The sequence below is a fragment of the Amphibalanus amphitrite genome, unplaced genomic scaffold (assembly GCF_019059575.1).
Source record: "Amphibalanus amphitrite isolate SeventyFive unplaced genomic scaffold, NRLGWU_Aamphi_draft 000369F_arrow, whole genome shotgun sequence".
NCBI lineage: Eukaryota > Metazoa > Arthropoda > Thecostraca > Balanomorpha > Balanidae > Amphibalanus > Amphibalanus amphitrite.
Window position 1 is genome coordinate 527,890 of NW_024881863.1, and position 23,703 is coordinate 551,592.

A 23,703-nucleotide genomic window follows, 5' to 3' on the forward strand; every position below is an offset into this window, starting at 1 on the left:
CCGTGCCGATATCCACGTTCAATTTAGGTACAAGGTCGTATGCTATGGCACACCTACGAATGTCTGCAGTCAGATTTCACTGTCTGACTGCAGTCAGACAACGAAGTGAGCTACCTACCTACCTGAAAATGAAATAGATGACGGACCGTTTATCACCGTGACAGAAAGTCGCCACCGCTCAGATGATCAAAGGTCTGAGATTGTCAAGCCAAAATTCAGCTCTCTCTTTACGTACATCTCCAAAAGATTCAGAGCAATCGCAAAAACACGTCATGGTTAGGTATCACCAAACCGGAACACTCCTCGTCCATTGCGAGCTGCGCGAATTAAATTAGCCTACGATAAAGCCTTGATCACACAGATCCACACTACTTATGAAGTTCTGTATGTTGGAGACGGAGTACCTGTGCCCATCGGCATCGTCAATGGTAGTGCCGCCTTAAAACTTTTCTCGTTTCCCTACTCCGCCGGTTGTCAATAGTCGAGTTCTAGGAATCAATCGATGGCACCATAAACAGTCACGCGACAAACGCGTCAGCTGCCGCCAGACTTCACCAGGCGCTCCTCGAGCTGGCATCATTCCGATGCACGGGCACCACCGCGATTGGCTGCAGGGTGTGACGTCATACCATTCACCGCCTCTGATTGGCCAAACGGCTATGACGACACAACGACCGCGCGCTTCTAGTGGACTGGGTGTGACGTCACCCTTATTACGCAACACATTCTCGAGCCTCGTCGAAAGCTCTGGCCAAACGCGAACCGAGCAAACAGAACTACTATAAAAGCTGAGCACACTCCGTCGAACAAACTTCCTGAACGAGGACGGGTCGACTTTCCGGCGGAAGAATCATCGCAGTATGGCGCTGCGGCTACAACAGCTGCGGGGCCCAGCACTGGTGCGGCCAGCGCTGAAGGTCCGTCCCGCCAGCACCAGCTCCAGCACCAGCACCAGCGACCAGTCGTCACCAGGCCCGCGCCGGTACCGTCTGACCGTGGACGCCGTCTCGGTGCGTCTCTACCCCCGGTCTTTGTTCTGGGACCCGCTACCCAGCGCCCTGAGTTGGTGGAGCAGCCCCCTCAGTCTGATTAGCGGCCCCCGCTGGCCGCTGGGGTTCGGAGGGGTGGCGCTGAGACCCGGCTGGTTACTGGAGCAGGTGGTGCTGAGCGGTGTGCTCTCACCTAGACCGGAAGGACAGAAGACGCAGCAAGAGGGATCAACCCCTAAGGGACAGGAGCTGCATACATCTGCAGGATCAGAGGCGAAATCTTCTGATACGCCGCAAGGAAAGTCAAACGGAAAAGCGAATCCTACAGCAGTTGGCGAGGCAACCAAACCCAACACCACAGCTTCTGAGGACAGCAACAGTCGCGACTCAAACTCCTCACCGAGTCAAAGCGGCGCCTCTGACTCCGACTCCTCATCCGGAGTCACCGACTCTCGGTCCGGAGTCACCGACTCTCAGTCCGGACTCCCCACCTCCACCGACCCGGCGTTTCGAATGAAGACAGACGTGGAGGGGTTTTCTGATGACGAGGTTAAAGTGACGGTGGCGGACGGAGCTGTGACGGTTCAGGCAGAGCAGGAGAGGACCACCGATGGAGGGAGGTTCAGCAGGAGGGTCTACAGGAGGGTCACTCTGCCTCCCGGAGTGGAGGAGGGCCAGGTCACTGTTAGGAGGGAGGGGGGTGCTGTGATCGTGGAGGCGCCACTGCCCCAGTGAGGCGGGGTTTGGAGAGAGGGCGGAGGGGAGGAGAGAGGGTGGGATAACATCGGCTGGGATGGTGGACAGTGACAGTAGCGTTGGCGGTAGTCTTGCGAACACTCGTTCATACGTATCTCGGGCATTCGATCGTGTGAGTGAAAACCACGAGCGGATAATGCAGAAATAAAACAAAAGATAAAATGATAAATCGACTCTTATTAGAAAGACAAAACAAAGATGATCACAACCGAGGCCTCCCGCTGACTGCGGCGAAAAACAATAAATAGAAAACTACATAGCAGAGCACGATGTTCGATGAATACACAAAAAGACAAATATAAAGCTCGACAGCTGAGCAGAGATTCTGCGTGGCAAACAAAACACTATCACTCTGCCACACATTCTATTTGTGACGACACACGACTTCGCATAGTTTTATCACAGACACAACATGCACAGACTCGTTTGTTTTGATTCTACGGGTTGTCCGTCATACGGACTTTGGAGGCAGCTAGCACACAGACTAGCACAACACGGCTACCATACGACCATCCTATAAAACTATTGCCACCGCTTTATTTGTACACAGATCCGGGCTGGAAGAAACTGAGGGCTCGTCACCGCTACCGACGCTGCCGACGACGCTACCGGCCGCGCACCAGCACACCCCGCGCTCTCTACCTCTGGAAGCAGCTAATGTCCGGCCTGGGCGCCGCGCCGCGGGCGGACACTCCGCGCTACACTCCGCTGACGGCGGACGCTCCGCTGGCGCGTCTCACTACTACACGGCGCCGCCGTTCTCGCCGCCGCCGCCTGTAGATGGCAGCACGACCGCGTCAGACTCGGCCAGGTGGCGCCACTCGCCGGCGCCGCCGCCGCCCGACCAGGCGGACGCGGCCTTCTGGTCCTGAGCGGCCCAGGCGGCGCCACTGCAGCGTCCAGAGTGCACGTGACTCGACATGTGGTGCTTGTGCGTGAACTTGCGGCCGCAGCCGGAGCACGAGAAGCGCGGCTCGACGCCGCACTCGTACTCGCGGTGCCGGCGTAGGTTGCCGCGAGTACTGTAGAGCCGGCCGCAGCGCTGGCACTGGGGAGGCGCCGAGTTGCCGCCGCCGCTGCCGCCGGTACCGCCTCCTCCTCCGCCGGCCGCACCGCCGCCCTCTCCGGCCAAGAAGTGCCGCAGCGTCGACAGGAACTTGTCTGTAACACAGTAGTCAATGAGCGCCGGTGTGAGACATTGTGAGGACGCACAGTACGTCGGGCGAAGGTTAAAGATCGCCGAGTATTTCAGGTGATACCTACCTGGCAGCTTAAAAGGGGTAGGAATAATGGTTCACGGATCGGTTGGAATTTACACAGTCGACATGGCGAGAGGACATAGCGATATGAAATTACGGTCATCTACACCAGGGTATACCTACACTTGCATCATCTACACATGCAGTTGCCACCGCTATTATCATCTCTAAAGGTCTTCTCCCCGAAGCGCTCCCGACTGCTGAGCTAGTCACTCTATTCATTGGCCCAGCTAACAGTATCCTTTCGATATCATGAGTTGAGTTTCACCATCGCCCAGGCGACGAACCCAGGAGCTTCATCGGTCTGCCCCTACAACTAACTAATAATCATCGTCCCTCAGATTCCAAGCTCTCCCTACGATTCACAGCCACCCCATCTCAGTCAGTACCACAGCCGTCTCACCAAACGCTCCGGCAGGGATTTGACTTTATTGTTGTATTTCTATGTTACATTATTTCCGGCAGCACGCCGCCCCTTCACCGACACCTACTGGAAGACTAACGGCCGCTCAGCAGACGACTCGCGCTCCCTGCGCTCTCCCTGCGCGCCCGCTGAAAGGGCGGCCGGGGTTCGAACCTCGAGCCGTCTTCCAGGGCGAGCTCAGGGTGTAGAACGTGATGGCTCAGCAGACACGAGTGCACACCCGGTATCGACGGCACTCTGTCCGCTCAGATACAGATACACGGCGGCGGACAGGGTGCGCAGGATGACGCCAGTTCCGCCGCGGACACGGAGGCGGCACAGGCGCCGAGTCGTTGAAACGTCACAAGGCGACAGGCGGCGGCCGGCCGGCGGGACCGCACCGCTCACAACGCAAACATGGCAGGCAGGCACCTTTTGATTTGGACACTTCACCACCCCTCCCTCCCCACTCTGCCGACCCGACTATCTACAGTACAGCGGCGGCACCACGGCGGTCACTGTCCCTCCCTCCCTCTACCCATCTGACCCGTCACAATCCACGGCCACAGGCCTCGGCACCAATTCTCTCTCACTCTCTCTCCCCTCAGGTAGACTATTTCAGCCCTCAAACAACGGCAGACGCCGACGTAAAATTACCAACGCTTCAATCACCTCATCACACCCGCGTACCAGTACATAGTAAAACACGTCATCGCTCGGGTGGTTATCTCTGAACACGGCTTTACACCTGTGCCCCATACACGCATGGTTTCCTGAGTGGGTTGATTGGGAGTGGGCTGGGGTAGTGGAGAGTGTAGAGCACCGAACTCTATAAAGGTGTAGAGTGACTACTCTAGTGGACGGGGCGGGGTGGCCGGGGCCACCTCTGATCAGTCGGGCAAGCGAGGGTTTGTACTAAGGCGATCAGGCCAGGGGCAGGCCAGCGTGCGCCCCAGGCGGGCCGTCGCCAGCTGCTGAGGTCGACATTGCAGGAACAGTCCACCAGACGGACTAAACGGGAACAAAACCTGAGACGTTATCAATATGACAAACGGGGCAACATTTCCTGAGACACGTTTCGCACGCGGCAAACAATGCCGTCATTCCTGAGACAATAGGTAATCAAAGTTCATCGAAGTCCCTGAGCCAATCAGCTACCGACAATAGTCGATATTCCTGAGACAAAACAAACACAATCGGACACAATCCGTCATCGCGCGAACGAACACACAGAGCACACAAACAGTTCTACAATCTAATACAAAATTTGCACCGGCACGCTTCCCTGAGGCGAATAAGGCCGAATACATTGGATATCCCTGAGACAACTCGAGAACACCCGAAGTCGCCGCTCTCACGCCGCGCCGGCCGGCTGTGCGGGGAGACTGAGGCGCCGGGCCGGGCGGGAGTCAGCCGCAGGGCCTCACCGCCACAGGGCAGCCCGGACTCTACGACTGACTCTGACCCGTCCGGCCCGGAGACCGCCGTCCTGCGTCAGCCGGCCGGCGCAGCGACAGCTAATCTCGCGACGCAACTCATCCCGGCGCCGGCCGCGGCGGCGCGCCGTCAAAATCTACAGAATCTAAAATAAATGCAATTAAAATCCCTGCTGGTAAGTAACCGTATGTCGCTAGTGGGCTTCTTGATTGGCTTGCGAGTGCCCTGCGCGGGGCGCGCCCGCAGAAGAGTCCGTTTTGCACTAAAACAACAACACTGTCGTGGTCTCCTGTGAAGGGCAGACCACACCACAGTCCGCCAGGCTCCGCGGGGTGTCCGTAGTGGCGGAGACCGGCGCCTTTCCGGCCTTTCTCCGCCGGCGATGGCAGCGCTTTCAGAGCACCCGCTATGTACTTGCATATTCCCTGAGGTGGTTGAACCAGCCCAGCCGGTCGCCAGCAGCGCGGCGACTCAGCGCGTCTCGTCCCGCTACATCAGATACTCCTTGATCAACTCCGGGTTTTCCGACTTGTGCGTGGACACCACGTGAATCTTGACCGAGTGCCGGTGCTGGAACTTCTTCTTGCAGACGGGGCACTGGAACTGGGGTTCGACGCCGCACTCGTATTTGACATGCCGCTTCAGGTTGCCGCTGGAGGCGTACTGCCGGCCGCACTTTTCACAGGCGTACTGTTTGCACGGTGATGTGGGCGACTCGCGTCTGAGCAGGAGCGGCAGGCCCATGGGCCCGGGACCGGGGCCGGGGCCGGGGCCGGGGGGCGGCGCGGCGCCGTGCGCCAGCAGCTGGTCGTAGCGCTGCTGCTGCAGCAGCTGCTGGAAGCGCACGTTCAGGGCGCGGTGCAGGAACGCATCTGCAACGAGCCAGGAGAACACAAACGTAAGCCGAACGCAACGCAGCAACCGAGAGAGAGAAAAGAGCAGAGCAGAGCAGAGCGGAGCGAGAGAGAGAAAACAAATCATAACGTCAGCGGCTGCACAGTGATCGAATCGAACACAAAAACGGGTGGCAGGGCGGTCTCAGAGCCGGACCAACTACGGCCCAGCTACGGCCAAACTACGGCCGCTACGGCCTAAACCTACGGCACGGCGGCAGCAACTGAACGCAGCAGCGCCAAAAACAAAACATACCGCCGTCTACGGCACTACGGCTGCGTAGGGTTCATCCCAGCGAGGCAACTGGGGAGGGGCTCGACTAGGCTAGGGCACCGCTAGGGGCTGGTCATGCAGCAGGCAGGCAGGTTGGGGTGGGGTGGGGTAACATGCGGCGGTTCATCAGCGCAGGGTGAGCCGGTGCCGGTCGGCGGTCAGTCGTACATGCGGCGGTCTACAGGTCGGCTCGGCGGCGGCTCGGGGACGTAGGGTGCTGACCGGACGTTCGGGAGAGGCAGAGAGTGTGACGGAGAGGACGGCGGTTGGTCGAGGAGGGCGGCCGCGCTGCTCCACGCCGCGTGGCACCTCGCTGTCTTCGGCCGCTCGTCCGGCGCCCGTCCTCTGCTGAAGTGCAGCACACAGACGCACACACACACCCGGCGGGCGTTGATCGCGACCGGCATACACAGGGGGAGCTCCGACGGCGGGCGGGCGGCCACATATCGGCGTCATACGCACCCCACACAACCGGCACACGCAGCGGAGAGAAGTGCGCCCGGAGCGGGCGGCAGAGGTGGTGTCACACCCATCGCCAGTGCTCCGAGTGAGACAACACGCAGTGAGAGTTGCAGCAGAGCACACCGTGAGTTGAGAGTGGGGGACAGAGTTAGAGAGGGAGGGGCGAGCTGCGGCGGCCACCCGATACGTGGCGCCACCTACAGCGGTGGTGGCGACGGCATCCTCCACCAAAACCTCATGACACCCAATGTGTTACACACACAGCCAGCACCCAGTGGAACCCATGCAGTGCAGCACACACCCGCCAGCACCCAGTGGACACCCGGTGCACCCATCACCGTGCTCAAACACCCACTCAGTCGCGCAGGGAGGGGAGGGGAGGGATGAGGGCGCTGGGGGGCACTGCCGCCACAGGAGCGCCATGGGAGGTGGGGTTTTGATTGGCAATTTGCCGGGGCCAGCTCCGGGGGACGGCCAGTCAGCAGCGCTGCTGCTGTTGTATTGTGTTCCAGACAGTTCCGGGAAATCGACACAGAAAATTGGCTGTCGAGCGAATTCGCGCAATGTCCCAGTAGAGTTCTGGGATGGTGAGGTTCTATGGGTATCGTACACACTATCCAGTACTGGTGGTTATGTTCCAGACAAGACAAAAATGGTTATCTACTATTACTCCCGTGCTTCTGCAAGAACTTTAAACTCTTATCTAAGTAGTCATGCGCACGACAATTGTTAGTCATAACCCAGAGTGTGTGAAGAATACTTCCCCGCACGTTGTGTTTAAATTGTTGAAAAAAAAAACACAAACAGGGAAGGAAAAGTGTTACTGACAAGCACTGTGTCGAAACAACTAAATCTTATTTCTGTCTATTTCAGGACAAAAAGAGAGAGCCAAACATCAATATCCTGCGGCCGTTTTCGACCTGGACTGAATCAATTGTCCGCCCCACTGGCATCTATTTCCACACCACTCCAATTTCAATTTGTGGCGTGCCCGGTCTTCCGACCTGCCCCCATTCCACTGGTCCCCACAGTCGGACCCGTGCGGCGCCGAGCCTGCACGTGAGCGGCGAGCAGGGCCGCGGCGCCGTCATCCCGCCCTGCCGGCGGCGGCGGCGGAGGCCGCGGTGAAGCCATTACCATGGCGATGGCGGCAGGGCGGCTTCTGCCAAGGCCGTCGGGTGCCGCGGCGGCAGGGCAGGGCAGCGCGCAGTGGCAGGACGCGCCCCGCGGCCGGCTGCGTGAGCCGATACCGGCCGGGACCGACCGGCCGGCCGCCCCTGTCACCGGCCGCTAACGCAGGGACCGGAGGCCGCGGCCATAGTAACCGCGCGGCAGGGCACGACACGGAGTGCCATGAAGCTGAACCGTACCCATCAGAAAAAGCGCACCCTCTATAGTCTAGACACTGATTTTGTGCCAGACCAAAAATTATTTCGGTGAAAGATGTTTTTTTTTTTTTAGAAATTGACAACTGAAAACTGCATCATATTTCACCATTGGATGGAAGCTACACAACTCGAAAAACTGTAGACCGCGCTCAAGATTAACTCCGGAAAGTCTAGCTAAAAGTTAATGAAAGTAAGGCATACAAGCTCTAACAAATAACCATTGTATCTAGTCCGACCAATGTGTACAGATGTTTTACAGCCCAAATCAGAGCCTGAGGAAACAGCTTGAGATGTTTCACAAGCGATAAACTGACCGGGTACGAGCAAAAAACAACCCCGCGGCGCTAACCATGCGCCCGATCAAATAAGCGACCGCAAAAACACCAACCCAAACCCAGCCTACAAAACCATTACGGTAAACATTGGTTATAAATAAGCTTCTTTTCTGGGGAACGTTTTCCAGCTGGGTGCGGCTGCGGCACCTGACTCAGTATCGCTACCTTATTCATACGACCCCATGCCGGTACGACTGTTGACGGTAAATAATAAATAGGCCGCTGCAGACGGCCCAGCTGTGTCTCGGCCGTGGGCGGTCGGGGCAGCACATGTGGTGTCCACGGCTGTGTGAGTACTGAGGTAGCCTGTGTACGGGGCGGGGCAGTGTGGGTGTGTGGGGCCACGGCGCGGTGACGGCACGCTACCTTGGGGTCCGCCGGCGTCCGTGGTCGGGATGAAGGGCACGTCCACGCCGCCGCTGTCGCCGCCACCCATCTGCCAGTTCATGTAACCTGTCGGCGGAGACGGTCCCGGTTAGAGCCTGTCAGCGCGGCTCACACGGCCGCCGGAAACGGCGGGCGGGGGGGGGGGGGGAGGGGGCACAGAGGGGCTGGGCGCCAGTAGGGTACACGACTGGGTCACTGTGGGGCGTGGAAGCTAATGCTATATGGGTAAACAGATTGGCACTGGATCGCAAGAGGTGCCACTTGGCACACCGATAAATAAGCCACACATATCCCCACTCGCGCTCCAAGGTCGTAGGGTATAAACGCGCAATAAGAACCAGACAAGCAGCCACACGAACGGATTAATTCAGCACCTACAAAACCGGATAGCCAGCACAGGCGAAACGAATATTTCGCCACGGGCGGTCGCGCACGGCGATTAAATCGCCATCAAATTCGGCCAACAACCGGGTGGCGCCGGCAGGTTCGGTCTCCCGACCGATTTCAGTAACGGTACCTCTCGCATTTCGGCCACTCCGTGCACGAGCAGCGGCGATTTAATGATACAAATGTGTGAATCCAATTTCGAGCGGGCCATCGTATCGTTCGGTACCGTTCCTCCACGGGCTCTCATCCTCAGACCATGACTTTAGCAGTCGAGTCACTTGTCGGCTAGACTGAAGGCACAGCCAGGTAACGCATGTGGTGGAACATTTCACTTCCGTAGTGCCACAAAGCAGGCGATGCCTGCCACAAGTAACTGTAGAGGGTCCCATTTGACACGCTTCGAGGTGGATATTTTGACATAAACAGTGTGTAAATCATAAATGCTGTGATAATTCCCAACAATTATGTTAATCTCGTTCGAAAGTGCAATGTCTTTGGTGACTGCCACTGTAACATCACGAGCCACGACACCCAGTTTTGTTCAAACACATCCAAAAAGACCTTTGGCTCCCCCCAAAAAAAAACTTCCCTCAAGCCTACAGACTGGCGAAAGCGCTAAAGATGCTGGTAGTTAACCAGCCTTTGGCTAAATCACGCCAAAGATATGCATCCGCAGACTACCGTAGACAAAAGGCTCCAACCACCCCAAAGACTGCCGCTCACATCACATACCGCGGCGTTTAATCGACAGTAGCCGCTACTCCCCAGCCAACACACCGTCAAAACCACTGCCGGCGTCATCTCAAACAGCCAGCCGCCCTTCAAAGGTGCTGCAAACAAGTCTCAGCGAAAAATGCCGCCGCCGCCGCCGGCCAGAGTCAGCAGGGACCGCTGCCATTGGGAACAATGAACGGTCGGGCGGCGGCCAGGGCCGAGGGTAAGGTAGGTCGTACACACCGACCCGGGGCTGGGGGGGGGGGGGGGGTCCGCGGTCACCTGCAGAGGTGCCGCTGCTGGGCAACAACACCCGCCCGGGACAAGGTGATGGTCCGCTGGGGACCGCTGCCGAGGGAGAGGGGGAGAGAGAGAGAGAGAGAGAGCGGTGCAGAGGGAGGGGAAAGAGGGGACGCCGCGCCAGCCGGCCGGCCAGACCTGCAGTGGCCCCGCTATAACAATGGTACAGCCGGGCCGGCCCGAACAAAAAAACATCATAGCCGGCCGCGCTCGGCTGCCACGCAGCGTGGTTCGGCCGGACCGGGCGGAGAGGTGCCAGGCGTGGACTTCGAGACAATCAACGGCAGTGGCGGACCGACTCATGGTCGGAGTCGGTCAGGGAAACAACTCTATCAAACACAACTGAAATGCGTAAACCGCTACCACCGCCCATAGCAAAACGTTGGCACCTCCAGGGATGCGAACTCGCCGGCTCCACTGGGGCGTTTTATCGTCCAGCCAAGCTACTGAGGCCGACAGCAGCTGCGGCGGGCGCCCACCGGCTGTCACGAACTGAGTGAGCCATCAGGCCACCCGGTCCCCGCGGCGCGATCCCCCAGCCAAGACAAATCACCCTCAGCGTAAAAACACACATCCGCTTTTTATCCGGGCCCGGCACGCGACTCAGTTTGTCGAGTACCCCGTGCCGTGAGAGGGCTAACGTGTACCAAGCGACGAGCGCAAATAGACCGACTCACACCAGGGGCGGCGGCCGGCGCGATCAGCAGTCGGCGCAAACCGGCCGTGTCAATATCCCCGCACCGGACGTTGGGTCCGGCTGGCCCAGCGGGCCGCCATGTGTGGACAGCCGTGACACAGCGCACCCGCCCCCGACAGGTCGGCCGGCCTCGCCACTGACACTGTATTCAGGGCAGACGGGCCGCCAAACTGTGACAGGAAGCCAGGGCCAGGGCCGCGCGCGCCGAGCGGTCAGCACCGCCCGCCTCCTCCCTCCCACCGCTCGCCCGGGAACAGACCAGAGACCGATCCCACTTCAGTAAAACAAACACTCCACAGGGCAGAGTGCTAAACGATCAGCAACGCTGCTTAGATATACATTTTTTACGGACACCGTATTCAGAGCTATGACCACAGAGTACAGTGATATTAAAAAGTTTAATGGCAGTGAATTTCAAAGAAATGGGCCACATAGCGATGAGTTGCTGTGTTTTGTTTTATTTTCCTTCTTTATTAACATCAGGGTTCTTTTTAAATCTCACTTTGAGCCACAGTTCAATCATGTCAAGTGTTTGGGTGCCTGGTACATCACCAAATCACCGCTTTGCTGTAGCGAATTCCCAGATAAGATCGCTGTTTCCATGCAGTATGAAGAAGGAAAGTCTTTACAAATACAACAAAAAACGTAAAACACGCTACGTGCTCTTAGCATTTTTACGTGCTGACTTCCATCGCAACATTCCAGACCGACGATCGTCTGGATGGATACCTCCCCAGTGGCCATCCCCCCCCCCACCCCCCAATCATCTGTTTCTAGCTGTCAGTGGACTGTGTCCTATGGCCCCGCGGTGCCGGTCCTCCTGGTGCACTACCGCCCATCAGCGGCACCCACTGCGGGCAGGGGCGGGTGTCCTCGACTCTGCCGCCCTGTGCCGCCGAACCCACGGCACAGGCTCACAAAAACAGCCGGCGCCGCCTGCCATCAGTTCGAACCCCCCCCCCCCTTCCCCCATCCTCCGCGGTGCGTAGGAATTTCCTGCCGGCCAGTTTTTTTCTTTGCCATGACTCGGCGGCGCTGCAGGGTCGGTCGGCGCGGGCAGAGTGGGCCCGGCGGGGCGGGAGAGAGAGGGCGCACGGACGGACGGGAGCTGGCGCGGGCGGGCGGGCGCCGCTCCCGCTCCCGCCGCACAGAGCTGGCTGCCCAAGGCCGAGCAACCCAAAGTTCAACATTCCCGGCGGCTCGGCGCAGCGGCGGCGCCGGGTGAACCCTCATGTCGCCGAGCGGACCGGCAGGCCGACATAGAAACTGGTGGCAAAGATCGGCCCCTGACAACACCCAGACCAGCCATGAATTATTCTCGCGCGTCATGTATGTTCTCTGTTCTGGCCAGTTGTATCCAACTGCGGAAAGACAGACCAGAGCCAGCACACCCTGTAATGTCAATTGGCGTCACAAAGTGACGCGAGCTAACGCCACTCGGTGTGACGTGACTGACATCACTTGGTGATTGGTGACGTGACGGTTAGCTCAGCTGGTGAACCACAGTTTTATTTTTTATCAGTGAGAGCAGAAGACCACCGTGGGCGTCGGTTTGCACCTGTTTCGCCTCCAGCTTTTTCTTTTGCGACCGAATGCTGCGAAACGGACTCGCTGATCCGTTTACTGATTTCACCGATCACTGCAAAACCCTGCGAAACGATCACAAAACAATCTGATCAGTGTCAGCCGTCATTCGCTTCTGCATTACCTCCAGTACACCGCACCAGCCATTGCTATCTCCAAATCACCCTGGCCAAAACCGTGTACCGGACGGACCACATTCCTCGTCTCAGTTCGGTCCTGATCCCACTCCCACGCCGGGCTGTGGCGGTGGAGTCGGCGGGGACGGGAGACACGGCCCCCGGTGTCCACCAGAGGTGACAGTTACCGCTCTCAGCGCGCTGACAGCAGCTCATGGCGACGCTAATACCCGCCGAGTGGTCAGCGGCGGCGCTGGGGTACGGGTGATAGCCATACGGGGTCGTTCCCAGTGAGTGCCAGTGCCCGGTCGCGGGGTCATTGGGTGCAACTGCACACCAGCGGCCGCAGTACGCAAGCCGGGGGTTAGCCCCCTCGGCTGCAGCGCCAGCCATTGGCCCCACTGCATTCCATCAGGTATTGTTCATCGCGAAGTCCCTGCCCCAGGTGGGGAGGCGTGACCAGGCGTCCCGGGACTGACCGAAGTCTGATGGACACACGCCCAGTCAAAATGGCACACAAAGGAGGCCGCCGGAAAGGATCAGTCCACCCGACCCGACCCGACCGGGCACTGTCAGTGCACGCAGGGAAACCGCTCAGGCAGAACGATTCCACTCAGCAGGGTATGGACGAGACTCTGTCGGGTGTAATCCCACGCACAGATCCGCCTGGTCGCACGGTCGGCGGGCTATTTTTAGGGTCGAGCCCTTTCCGGAATCAATGGATTTATTCCGCTGCAGAGGGGGAGAGCCAGGGGACAGACAGAGGGGTGAGCGCCGCCGCTCAGGACAAAACTGTCCGGCTGTCCATGACACGCGTGAGCGGGCTCCGGGCGGCCCTGACCCGATCCCGGCTGGTATTCACGCTGCTGCCGCTCAAACGGTCACCGCCGGCAGAACAGACAGTCTGCTTCACAAATCGAGCCTTTTCATCGCCTAATTCTGCTCACGTCCCCTTCCTATGTCCCCTCCCTCGTGCAGCGCAGTCAATTCATATTATTGCCACTCACGTCTCCCCATCCTGTGGAGCTTATCACCGTGAGTCACCAATTATTGTCCCCCGATTTCTCCTGAAGCCCCTCGAAACCAATCTTGCTAGGCCATCGATAAAAATCGACCTGTAACCACTCCTCTTCCCTCGCATCGCTCCTGCTATGCTTCACTTTCTGGCAATCTGTCCTTGCTTCCCCATTCCGCCGAGTTCCCTTAGCGCGCTGTCGCTCCATCTACCGTCCCACGCGCTCCCCGTCCCTGCAGACCCTGGCGGCGCCCATGGCGCGCTGCCCTTGCCAGTTATCGGCCCGCTCTCTCCCTCTCTCTCGCTCTGTCCGCCCGTGCAGCAGCGCGCCGGGCGTGACGCACGCAGCGGCTCCATGAGTGACCTTGCGCGCCGGACGGTTGCGGCGCAGGCAGGCGGCCGATCTGGCAGTGGTCGCCGCCAAGGCCAACACTCGGCCTGACAGCAGCCGCCGGCCGCCGGCCAAACCGGCAGAGGCGCCCGCCGCCGCCGCGCCGCCCGCTGCACGGGCACCCCGGGGCGGCGCGGCGGCCGAGCCTGCCCCAACAGCGCCGTGGGCCGCCGCCGCCGCCGCCGAGCCGCCGCAAATAAACAGCGGCGCACACACAGCTCGACACACCTACAGGATACCGCACTCGGCGAGCGACCAGCTCACATTCTGAGTGGCTGCACAGGGGACGAGAAGCCCTCATCTTCTGTCATCCAATTCGAGAAAAGCAAAGAATGGAAAAGAGTTGCGAGATTATTACCAACAAGAAAATGCAGCCTTTGAAGAAAGAGAACCCATATGCCTCAGCGAAATGCACCACTATGAGTGGGGGTCGCTCATGACAAGACATCCCACCAATACGACAAGACAGTTCCGTGGCCTACACGTCAACCGCCTTGACAACCGGCACATGCCGACAGACACGGTCATAGGCCGTTACCAACCGGCCGGCCATGTCCCCGGCTAGCTCCACATGCAAATGGCCGGACCGGGCGGCGCTGGTCGGTCCGATCGGCCGCCGGCCGTTCCCACCGTCCGTAATGGTCCCCTGTGGCGGGGCGGTCCAGCGTGCGAGACCAGCCATGGCAGGTCGGAACCTCTGCGGTCCGGTCGGCTGCAGTCCCGCCCCGCCCCGCGGACCGGGACTGCCTCAGAGGTAGCTAAGGACTGAGAGAACGGTGGGACAAGGCAGTTGCGGGGCGCGAAAGTCGCGGCAGGCAGGACGCGCATGGCAAGGGCAGCAGAGGTGGCAGCCGCGTGGCGCCTGGCTCAGTTTGTGTGACCTCATTTCACCCAACGCTTGCCACATGTGCCCGCCAGAGTCATGCTTTTTCATGACGTTCAGTACCGTTAGGTTCGATAAAAAATACACCACCGGTGGTTTTACATAAACGAAATTAACATCGCACAGATTCCGCTCCACGCCGAGTAGCGCACGGCTCAAGGCTTGTAAAAAAAGGCAAAACGGCACTGACCCCAGGCAGGCCGAACAAAAAGAAAATATAAAAACCTAGACCCTAGCGGTTCAGAGTGAAAACGAGTTACTAATGGAAGGGACAAACAAGTATGGGGCGATAGGTATCGTGTTCTATGCCATAACCACTGTAAAACGAGAGACCAAGAAGCCAGAGGCGACACCAGACCGAAAATTCTGGTGTGCGGCTACAATGAATAAACACATAGATGGATTTATATACCCCGAGGTCTATGATGCATCTTACTATCGCATCTCTAGGCTTCGACACTGTTCAGATCTACTACGAGGAGTCCAAGGCCCGCACTAAATGCGCGTCATTCCTTCGTTACGCCTTTTGTGCGCCAATGCCACGTTCCGCCGTGCGCGACAGTCTTTTTTTGTGGCGTCTTTCGTCCCCACAGCGAGCAGTCATCGTCCCTTGCCACGGTCCAAGTGGGCGTGAGCCGTCCTCTTCAAAGACGAGTCGCCGAACCACGGAAGGGCAGCTCTGCCACAACGCCGTCCCATCCGACGAGCCCACCCTTCACAGGGCTTGTCGGTGGCGGGCAGGCTTTACATACCTAAATCACCCGGCTACAGACTACCTGACTCAAATAATTACCGCGTGGAGGAGAGCGCTATGAGGAGACGGGACGGAGAAAGGGAGCCGGGTCGCATCGCAGGCTCCGAGCGAAACCGCTAGTCACTGGAATGACTTGCACGTCATGCAAATGTCTGAGCTGCTCGTCATCTTCACAGACACTGACATCTGACCCTGCGCCGCGGGAGTCATGCTCGGTCTGTTTGGGTCAGACTCAGTCCGACTCCGAGTCCGACTCGGAGTCTGTCTGCCGGCGTGTACCACCGAACCAATTACCGGTGAACTGAAGAGCGCCGCCGCGCCATAAACCGTCCGTTTCCTGCCATTAGACGGTGATCGCCGTTCGCCAGCCGCCGGGCGCTGCGCGATGCACTTCGCCCGCCCGCCACTGCCGGCGTCACGCCCGTCACCATGGCAACGGTTGGTCGTGTGACGGACGGCAGCCGGCACGGCAGCGATACGCCCGGCTCCGAAACACACAGACACACACACACGGCGAGCTGATGGAAAACAATCGACGGCGCGCCGCGCACCGCTCAAGGCCAGCCGGCACGAGCGGCGCACATGACGAGCCGCCGCCTCTCCTCTCGTCCCTGGCTCGCTCCGCTCAGCTAGCAGCGAGCAACGCGCAGAGAACAGAGAAGGGCGACGCGGAACGATGTGGCAGAAGAGACGACCGAGTATTAGCATTTGGAAAGCTCCAAAGAAAGCCGAGGTCATGAGTGGCTAGGAGGAAAAGATCCCTAAATTTCTAATAAGTCAGAATTCGTTTTTCTTTTGTCAACTGAAGACGGATATCGACAAACTGTTCTGAATGAGCAGCTCAGGACTAACGTGCATAGAACCAAAGAAAAAGCGACACAGAAATCAAAAAAGATTTTCCATTCAGTATCGACCATCAGTCAGCTTTGATATTTGTCCAAATGCTGCTGATCCACCCATATCACTGAACGGCAACATTCGGAGAAGTGCCGATGGAAGTCGCCGCTATCAGATACAGCGTGCCTGCTGCACAGTCCCGAGCCGTCCCGACAGGTGTGGCCGCGCCGGCTGATAGGCACACGCACACGTGTAAACACATACGGCAAGTGTGCGACGACACTAGCGGCAGGGCCGGTGATGGGCCCGGCGGCCCGTCCACCGCCTCTGCCGGACATCAATGAGACCTTGCCAGGTATCCTTAGTATCCCTTGCTGCCTCAGACAGCCACCTAGCCACTGCAGCAGCTCCAGCTCCTCAGTCTGAGTCACTGCCGGCCGTCTGTGGCGGTCCGGCCAACAGCAACAGGCCACTGTCCGACAGAGCAGCACGCCAGCCAGGTAGCAGAGCCCGCCCGTGGACGGGGTCACTGACCGGCACTACCAGCACGGCACGGCCCGTCTACCCATCACGGCACGGACAAGGGAGATACGGGGCCGGAGGACAGCGAGAGGTTGTCAGAGACTGAATGCATGGAGGGAGATGGGATCAGCGCTGCTGACCACTGTTTCCCAGCATCAGACACCAATAATACCTTGTTGCTTGGGCAACACATTCTACCCTTGACGGTTCTATCCTTCCTAAGTCATGCATGTGATGCTGGCCATTAAAAAAGCAACTTAACTTATCCGCACGCACTGTGTCTACTTAGCAGTCTACATCCCACACGTCAAACCAAAAACCACACCGCCGTCCGTCACCACGGACAAAGCTCTCATCAGCGCAGCGTGTGGCGGGGATAATCAACCGCAGACGAGGCGCGCCTGATCCCGCTCTGCGCCGGGTTCAAGGCAGGCCGGCTGGCCGGGTGCCGGCGCCGCTGACGGACGGAGCGGGCTGCGTCAGCGCTCCCCGTCCGTCCGTCCGGCCGGCACCCATGCCGAGGTCACTGCCTGGGGCGAGCCGCGCGGCAGCGCACGCCGAGGTCACCTGCCGGGCCGGCACGCATCCCGGGGAGGGAGGGAAGACAGCCAGAAGGGCGGCGAGAGACGCCTAACGCCGATCTTCTCTGAAGGTTTGCCAGAGCCGCTGTCTGTCGACACTCACTCCTCCCCAAAACTAGGGAAACTGAACCACGAGCCAACGGCAATGAACCACTAAAGAAACAGATGAGTGGAACAGAGAGCGGATATTTGAAAGAAAAGTGGCGCTAACAATCCTAGACGATCGACGATCACCATGGTATGCGGGAATCTGCCCGTCTGTCTACTGTCCTGAGGCTGCAGTGCACACATTGCATGACCGAGTCGCCGACGCGGCCCTGCCGCGTATGGCGCGGGGCGGTGTCCCGACCGGCCCACTGCAGGGCGGTATTGGCGCCCGTCGCTGCTGGCAGGACCGCGTCCGGAATGGGGCGGTGAAAAAGGAGGCTGGCAGCAGCGGCCGACAGCGGCGGCCACGGTCGACTGATGGAACACAGCACGCCACCGTCGGGACGCAGCCAAAACGGCGTGTCAACGGCAAACGGAAAACGGCGCCCATCAACCGGAGGTCTCGTATCAACCCAGCGCTTCAACTCTATTCTTGAATACACTGAATCATGATTGCTGATGAAAATGAGCTACGAGATTAACAAGGTCCCGAACAAAATAATGAGGTCTGAACAAAGTTTCTGGTTTAACGACATGCCAGATCACGTTACCAGAAATTCCTGTGAACTGATTCTGTAATCACATGGCCCCATCGCCCGGGCGGATTACGCCCGAGTTATACATGAACCCACCCGTCCTCTGCTGGATGGAACGGTGGCAATTTCTGCGCACTGCGTGAGGAATGCCGTCGGCCTTGGACGGTGCTCAGCGCAGGTGCAGCGCAGACCATCCGATGGACACGCAAACAAAGCGGGATGGCGACTGGACGGCACTGATATGGGCGGGACTGCAGCTGCCAGCACACTCGAGACTGAGGGGCCCCGATTCCGGAGATAAATCTCCGGCAGAATGTAATATCTCGCTTCATTGCCGCCAAATGGCCGACGAGCTCGACATGCTGAATTTCGAAACAGCTAAGCTATGCAATATACAAAATTAGAAGCATCACACAGCCACAAGAGAGCAAATAATTAGGGAAGATGGCGCCCACTGAGTTTCATCAGCCAAGCCAAGTTGGAGTTGACTTTAAATCCGCAGAAACCGCCTTCACAATGACCCTGCTCGAGCAGACCTAAATAGCTAGCAACATTATACCAGAAGACAGCAAGATACATTAGGGTCGCATTTTTGCCCTGGTTATTTGACTAGGGTATCTAACGGGAGTCTCGGGTGGCTTCCAAACAAATAGCGCGCACAACAGTGAACGAAATTTCCATTTGCGATTCAATTCAGGGGTCATCAGAGCAACCCACTACGAGCATAACTTTTGAAGGAGCACCATGAAGTAAACAAAAATCGACCACATCGGCGAAAAAAAAAAACAACGACGGACAACAGATGCGCTAAAGCTAAAACCAATACCAGCCGCAGCAGCAGCAGTACTGACAGAACCAGTAGCGACCCTCGCAATATGGTCTTCTGCAGCGGACCATGAGCGATACCTCTAGCAGCGCGCCATCCCATCATCCCCCCCCCGGCCCTCATCAATCCACTCATCACGACCTGTCCTCCGATCTCCTCCATATCTCGGCAGCATCTCCATCCGTCCCGCGCTGTCACCTCGTCTGCAGTCGCCTAATTAGCCTACCCGTCCGCCGAGCGAGGTGTCCTCAGTGCGCGACTTTTCCGCACCGCGGCCCAGCTCACCTCGCCCGTCCACCTAGGCGTCAAGGACACCCGTCCGTCTGTCTGTCTGTCTGTCTGTCTGTCACCTCGGGGGCACCCAGTTGGGGCCCATGGAGGCCCGCGGGTACTCTGATGGATTAGGCTGATTACCGTAGCGGTCACACGGAGCTCGAGAAACGCAGCAGGGGTTGAAAAACCCAGGCGAGATAGACAGATAGATTGGGTGGTGATTTGTTGGGAAACAACAAAGAAGCTTGAAACTTGTCCGACAAATTTCAATAAAGACACTCATGTGAATGTAGGCACCTATATCATGCTAGGTTCAAGTGACCATCAATAATACCTATTGCCCATAAGAGCGACTGGACAATAATTTCTGTAAAGGAGGACTCCTTTTCCAAGGAAACAAGAAAGGGGCGGAAACAAGTCCATAATAGCCCGGGCGGTTCACGCACGTGGAACAGAGTGGAGAAAAACAAAGATACTCAGCGTTGTGCTGGTTGCCTATCATCGTCCACTCCCTCCCACAACCAGCACAAGCTCGATGACTCAACAAAACACCCGTCGTGATCGTGATCCAGCCAGACTACGAGTGATGTGTAGTAAATACGAGGCGACGGCTGAAATGATACAGCGCAAAACCCAAGCAATGTGACCCTGCCGATTCAGAGGGAAATATTTGGCCTGGGTTTACTGGTTACAAAATCTGACCTCAGATTTGTGACAAACTCAACACCCAAAACGCCAAAGAGTGCCTTTCTATTATTCACTACCAGCAACCATAAGCAGATTAAGAATGGCCTGTTCCGATCACCCAGCTGCAGATGCCATCCCACTCTTCTCCAAACATCATCCCACCGTCTCTCGAAACCTACAGCCCCCATCCCCACCCACCCCCACCACCAGCACAGCCCCGCGGGACTCACCTGAAGAGTTGAGCATGCCGACATCGGGTCCCGGGGTGCCGGTCAGCGGCGCCGACGGCCCGGCGCGATCCTCGTCCACCGCCGGCTCCAGCTCGTCGCCGCCGTCGCCCGCGTCGTCGCTGCGTGGCCGCGGCCTCTGGTCGGCCTCGTCTCCGTCGCGCCCGTCGCCGGCCGGCTCTGTCTTCATGGTGGGTCGGCAGCTGAGGTCCAGCTCGGCCGGAGAGTCGGCCCGCGACGTCGCCAGCGGGGTGATGGTGGCCGGGATGCGCGGCAGGCTCGGTGACGAGTGTGCTGATGGGGGTCGCTCCGGCTGATCACCAGCCGGCGGCGGGCTGCCGCCGCTGGCCGGGCTCGTCTCGCGCGAAGGACGGCGCGCGCGCTTGGTGGGCGGTGGCGAGACGCGCCCGTTGAGCTGGTCGGCGACCGGCCGGCCCAGCGGCGAGCCGCGCGGCGGCACCGCGTGCGGGCTGGCCGAGCGGCGGCCGTGCTGGAACGGAGGCGGCGGAGGCGGCAGCGCCAGGCCCGGCAGCGGCGGCAGGGCGGCCAGCGGCGGCAGAGAGGCCAGCGCAGGGATCGGGGGCGCCGTCGGCGGCAGTCTCGTTGTCGGCAGGTTGGGCAGCGGCAGACTCGGCAGCGATGCCGGTGGGGAGGCCGGCGGCGGCGGCGGCGGTTTGCGGCTGACACCGTCGGCCAGGCCCTTGATCTTGAGCGACTCGGCCGACTTGATGAGCGAGGCCAGCTGGTCCTGGCTGACGTTCACCTCGCCGATGTACATGTAGTCGACCAACGCGCGCAGCTCGCTGTACAGCACATCCTTCAGGATGATGACTGGGTGGTTTTCAGTGTGTGCAGAAAAGATGGCCTGGAAAAGAACACAGATAAATGCCATTAAATATTATGCAGTTGAGTTCACCAACAAGAATAACCCAGCCCAGATCATTTTGTCTAGAAGCACCACAACTGAAGTTCAAATGTAGAAATCACATTATTCCCAGTCACAAAAAATGTAAATGACCAGTTATGGGCTCAGCATATCCCAATTTTTCATTTCGGTGAACATGAATGTTAAGTTCTGCTCTATTATTCAACTGCACTGAGTTCCAAGATAAGTGTCATCCACAGATCACAACTACCTGTGCCCACATTCATCAATGTTGGGTGCAACTGTGCACCTTCAACCTTGAGGCTAAATGGCAATAATACATCAGATATTGAAGGAGGGACATCTACCAATAAATATAAATAGGTAACACATGATAGATGAAACCAAAGACTTTATCTCACCTTGAAGTAGGGGCTGCATGCCGAGAGAACCACTTTGTGGGCACGCACTGGTCGCTCCTCTGCGTAAAGGGTGACATCAACCAGGCTCTCATCCTTCAGCAGCGACTCAAACACGTTGATCAGAGTGGTGTGGTGGTGGTTCCACCGCAGGCAGAACTGCTGGTCAGCCATGCTGGATCTGAGGGTGAAACAGAGCAACATGACAGCTTTGGGGATACAGTGGTTTTGTATCAAAGCCTGTGGGCTGTGGTCATTGGCACGCTTAGTGATGATCGCTTATCTAACAGATCAAAGCAAACTGATATAATGAACAATGAAACAAAAGCACTCACCACACTAAATGTCCCTTGTAACAATACACTGCACTGTGTGATTTGACCACCTCCAATCCAACGTCGTGGTGAGTTCAACGTCACAGACAAAAAACCAGTCATTTGCAGATGAGCGTAGTTTAATAATCATCATTCTAAAAATGTTAACTTCTTTTAAGCTTGACATGGATTTAAGAAGACAAATGTGACAAACAAAAAGCATTTCAATAACCAGTTATAGCAAGTATCTTAGCACAACACTCTCGTAATTTATCAACTTGATGTCAGGATAGAACTGACACAAGTGCAGAATGCTAGCTGCGGAACAAACCAATTGCAGACACAATGATGAAAGGAAATAAGTTTTGAAACTGAAAAAGTACAGTCTACTCACCAGGAGCAATCTTTTTTAACAAAACATGTCCACAGAAGCTAGGCGCCTGCAGAACCGACACTTCAACGACAGGTTTGGGTTAGAAAAAATAACTGGTGCAGCCGTAAAAAAGAAATTTCGCAAAAATATGCCAAGTTGCCACATGAAATGTGTAAAACAGCAAAAGTCTAACACAATACAGCAGCACAACACAAATATTTAGTGTTTGCGATCATGCCGTTCCGCCATTTTGAAACGTAGGTAGACAAAAACGACTCGACCCTTGAATCGCATTTGCAGCTCAAAGGCAAGCAGAGAAAAAAGACTGCACAAAACTATTACCATCAACAACTGTCGTATTGATACTTTCATAGAAATAAAACTAGAAAGTTACCTTACCTTCTCATGGGCCGACTTCATACAGTTGCAATTCAACGCATCTTCCCGTTGATTTCTTCGGTGCAATGGACCTTTCATCAATGCGCCCACTGGTTTCTGATTGGCTGTCGTTGCAGGAGGGAGGAAAAGCCGACGACCGAACCAATCTCAAGGACAAAGGCACTATACTGAGCGGATGGACCAGTAGCGTGTTCGGTATGGTAGTGACTTCGCCTTTTTACAGTTGTCTGCAATAAAGCAGAAGAAATTTGGAAGGAGGTGGGGCAAAATCAAGCAATATAACAACAAAAATTGCAAATTTTTGTTATTTCGCTGCAAAAAGAGCCAACCTACCTTATCTGCCTTTTGAATGGCATCTTTCTTTGATTGTTGCACACATGGCATGCGCGGAAGACGAATCCAAGGAGTGAGTTAAAAATAAAAAGGTGTCCATGCAATGTGGGAATTGCTCAAAAGCTGTGAAGAGAGAAGACAGCGGACGACCGTCGCGGGAGGAGGAGCGGGAAGGGAGCGGCTGCGGGTGGGCCGCAGCTGACGGAAAATGACAATCAAAAACATTGAATGAGAATCAAACCAAGGCTTAAGTGATTGAAGAGGAAGTGCAACAAATACTTATCAAGTAAGTGTTATGTCTGATTGTTGCAACGACCTTGCAATACCGTTGCAAAGCCGTTTCATTTTGGTTTCATGGCACATGTGTTGGTTAGAGCTCAAGCTTGTATGAATAGGCTGGATTGTTCGTCTTTTGCAAATTTCAATATTGCATTGTTGCATTATAATCTGTTGAATTCTTAGATGTTGCCTGTTGCATGCCACATACATGTGTTGCATGTTTCCTGTTGCATGCTTCCTGTTATTCGGGGGTGTCAGTGTCTAGAGGTTTTGTTTTGACTTTTGATCATGATCATTGACTGCGGAATATCAGTTTCTAGCTTGCTTTATGACTACCTTTTTAGCATTTCACATGCTGTTTATTTTTGTGCAATTTTGTAATTATCTGCTGTTGGAATATATTGGTCCTGAATTAAATTACAGTTATGCATAAGATTAAATTGCTCATCTCTTAGATGCCAATGCTATTTAGTTCTGGTGCGATGCATGCAATGATCATATAAATTATTATGGATTGTAAATGGTTTTGGCTATAGGTATAGGTTGTTTGGAAGTGCTCGGAAATTGGCTGAAGTATTGTATGCTAGGTATTAATGATCCTGAATTGTGCTTGACTCTACTCTTATCCTATAAAGATCTACACCAAGGGATGGTCAACTCT

At 56.7% G+C, this 23,703-nt stretch overlaps 2 protein-coding genes across 6 annotated transcripts in view; one reads left to right on the top strand and one right to left on the bottom strand.

Moving 5' to 3' along the window:
- Nucleotides 1–1,902: 1,902 nt before the first annotated feature.
- Nucleotides 1,903–22,642, bottom strand: LOC122389740 (protein bric-a-brac 1-like). Of its 5 annotated transcripts, XR_006258018.1 has the most exons (6): nucleotides 22,431–22,642; nucleotides 21,348–21,525; nucleotides 20,064–20,925; nucleotides 8,563–8,649; nucleotides 4,926–5,716; nucleotides 3,420–4,776 (listed from the first exon to the last, which is right to left on the bottom strand). XR_006258018.1 is itself a non-coding variant. In XM_043382063.1 (5 exons), the coding sequence occupies exons 1-5, from the start codon at nucleotides 22,436–22,438 to the stop codon at nucleotides 2,488–2,490; spliced, it is 1,554 nt and encodes a 517-aa protein (XP_043237998.1). In that variant the 5' UTR covers nucleotides 22,439–22,642; the 3' UTR covers nucleotides 1,903–2,487. The 5 variants fall into 5 exon arrangements, 4 of the variants coding, with proteins under 4 accessions (XP_043237998.1, XP_043237999.1, XP_043238000.1 ...); XM_043382063.1 differs by lacking the exons at nucleotides 3,420–4,776; nucleotides 4,926–5,716 and adding an exon at nucleotides 1,903–2,906; XM_043382064.1 differs by lacking the exons at nucleotides 3,420–4,776; nucleotides 4,926–5,716; nucleotides 22,431–22,642 and adding exons at nucleotides 1,903–2,906; nucleotides 22,053–22,273.
- The window catches only part of LOC122389744 (protein bric-a-brac 1-like), a gene marked incomplete at its 3' end in the record, with an annotated part of 47,661 nt that continues 46,243 nt past the window's right edge, over nucleotides 22,286–23,703 (top strand). The window contains exon 1 of the mRNA XM_043382068.1: nucleotides 22,286–23,049. The remainder of the gene's footprint in view (nucleotides 23,050–23,703) is intronic.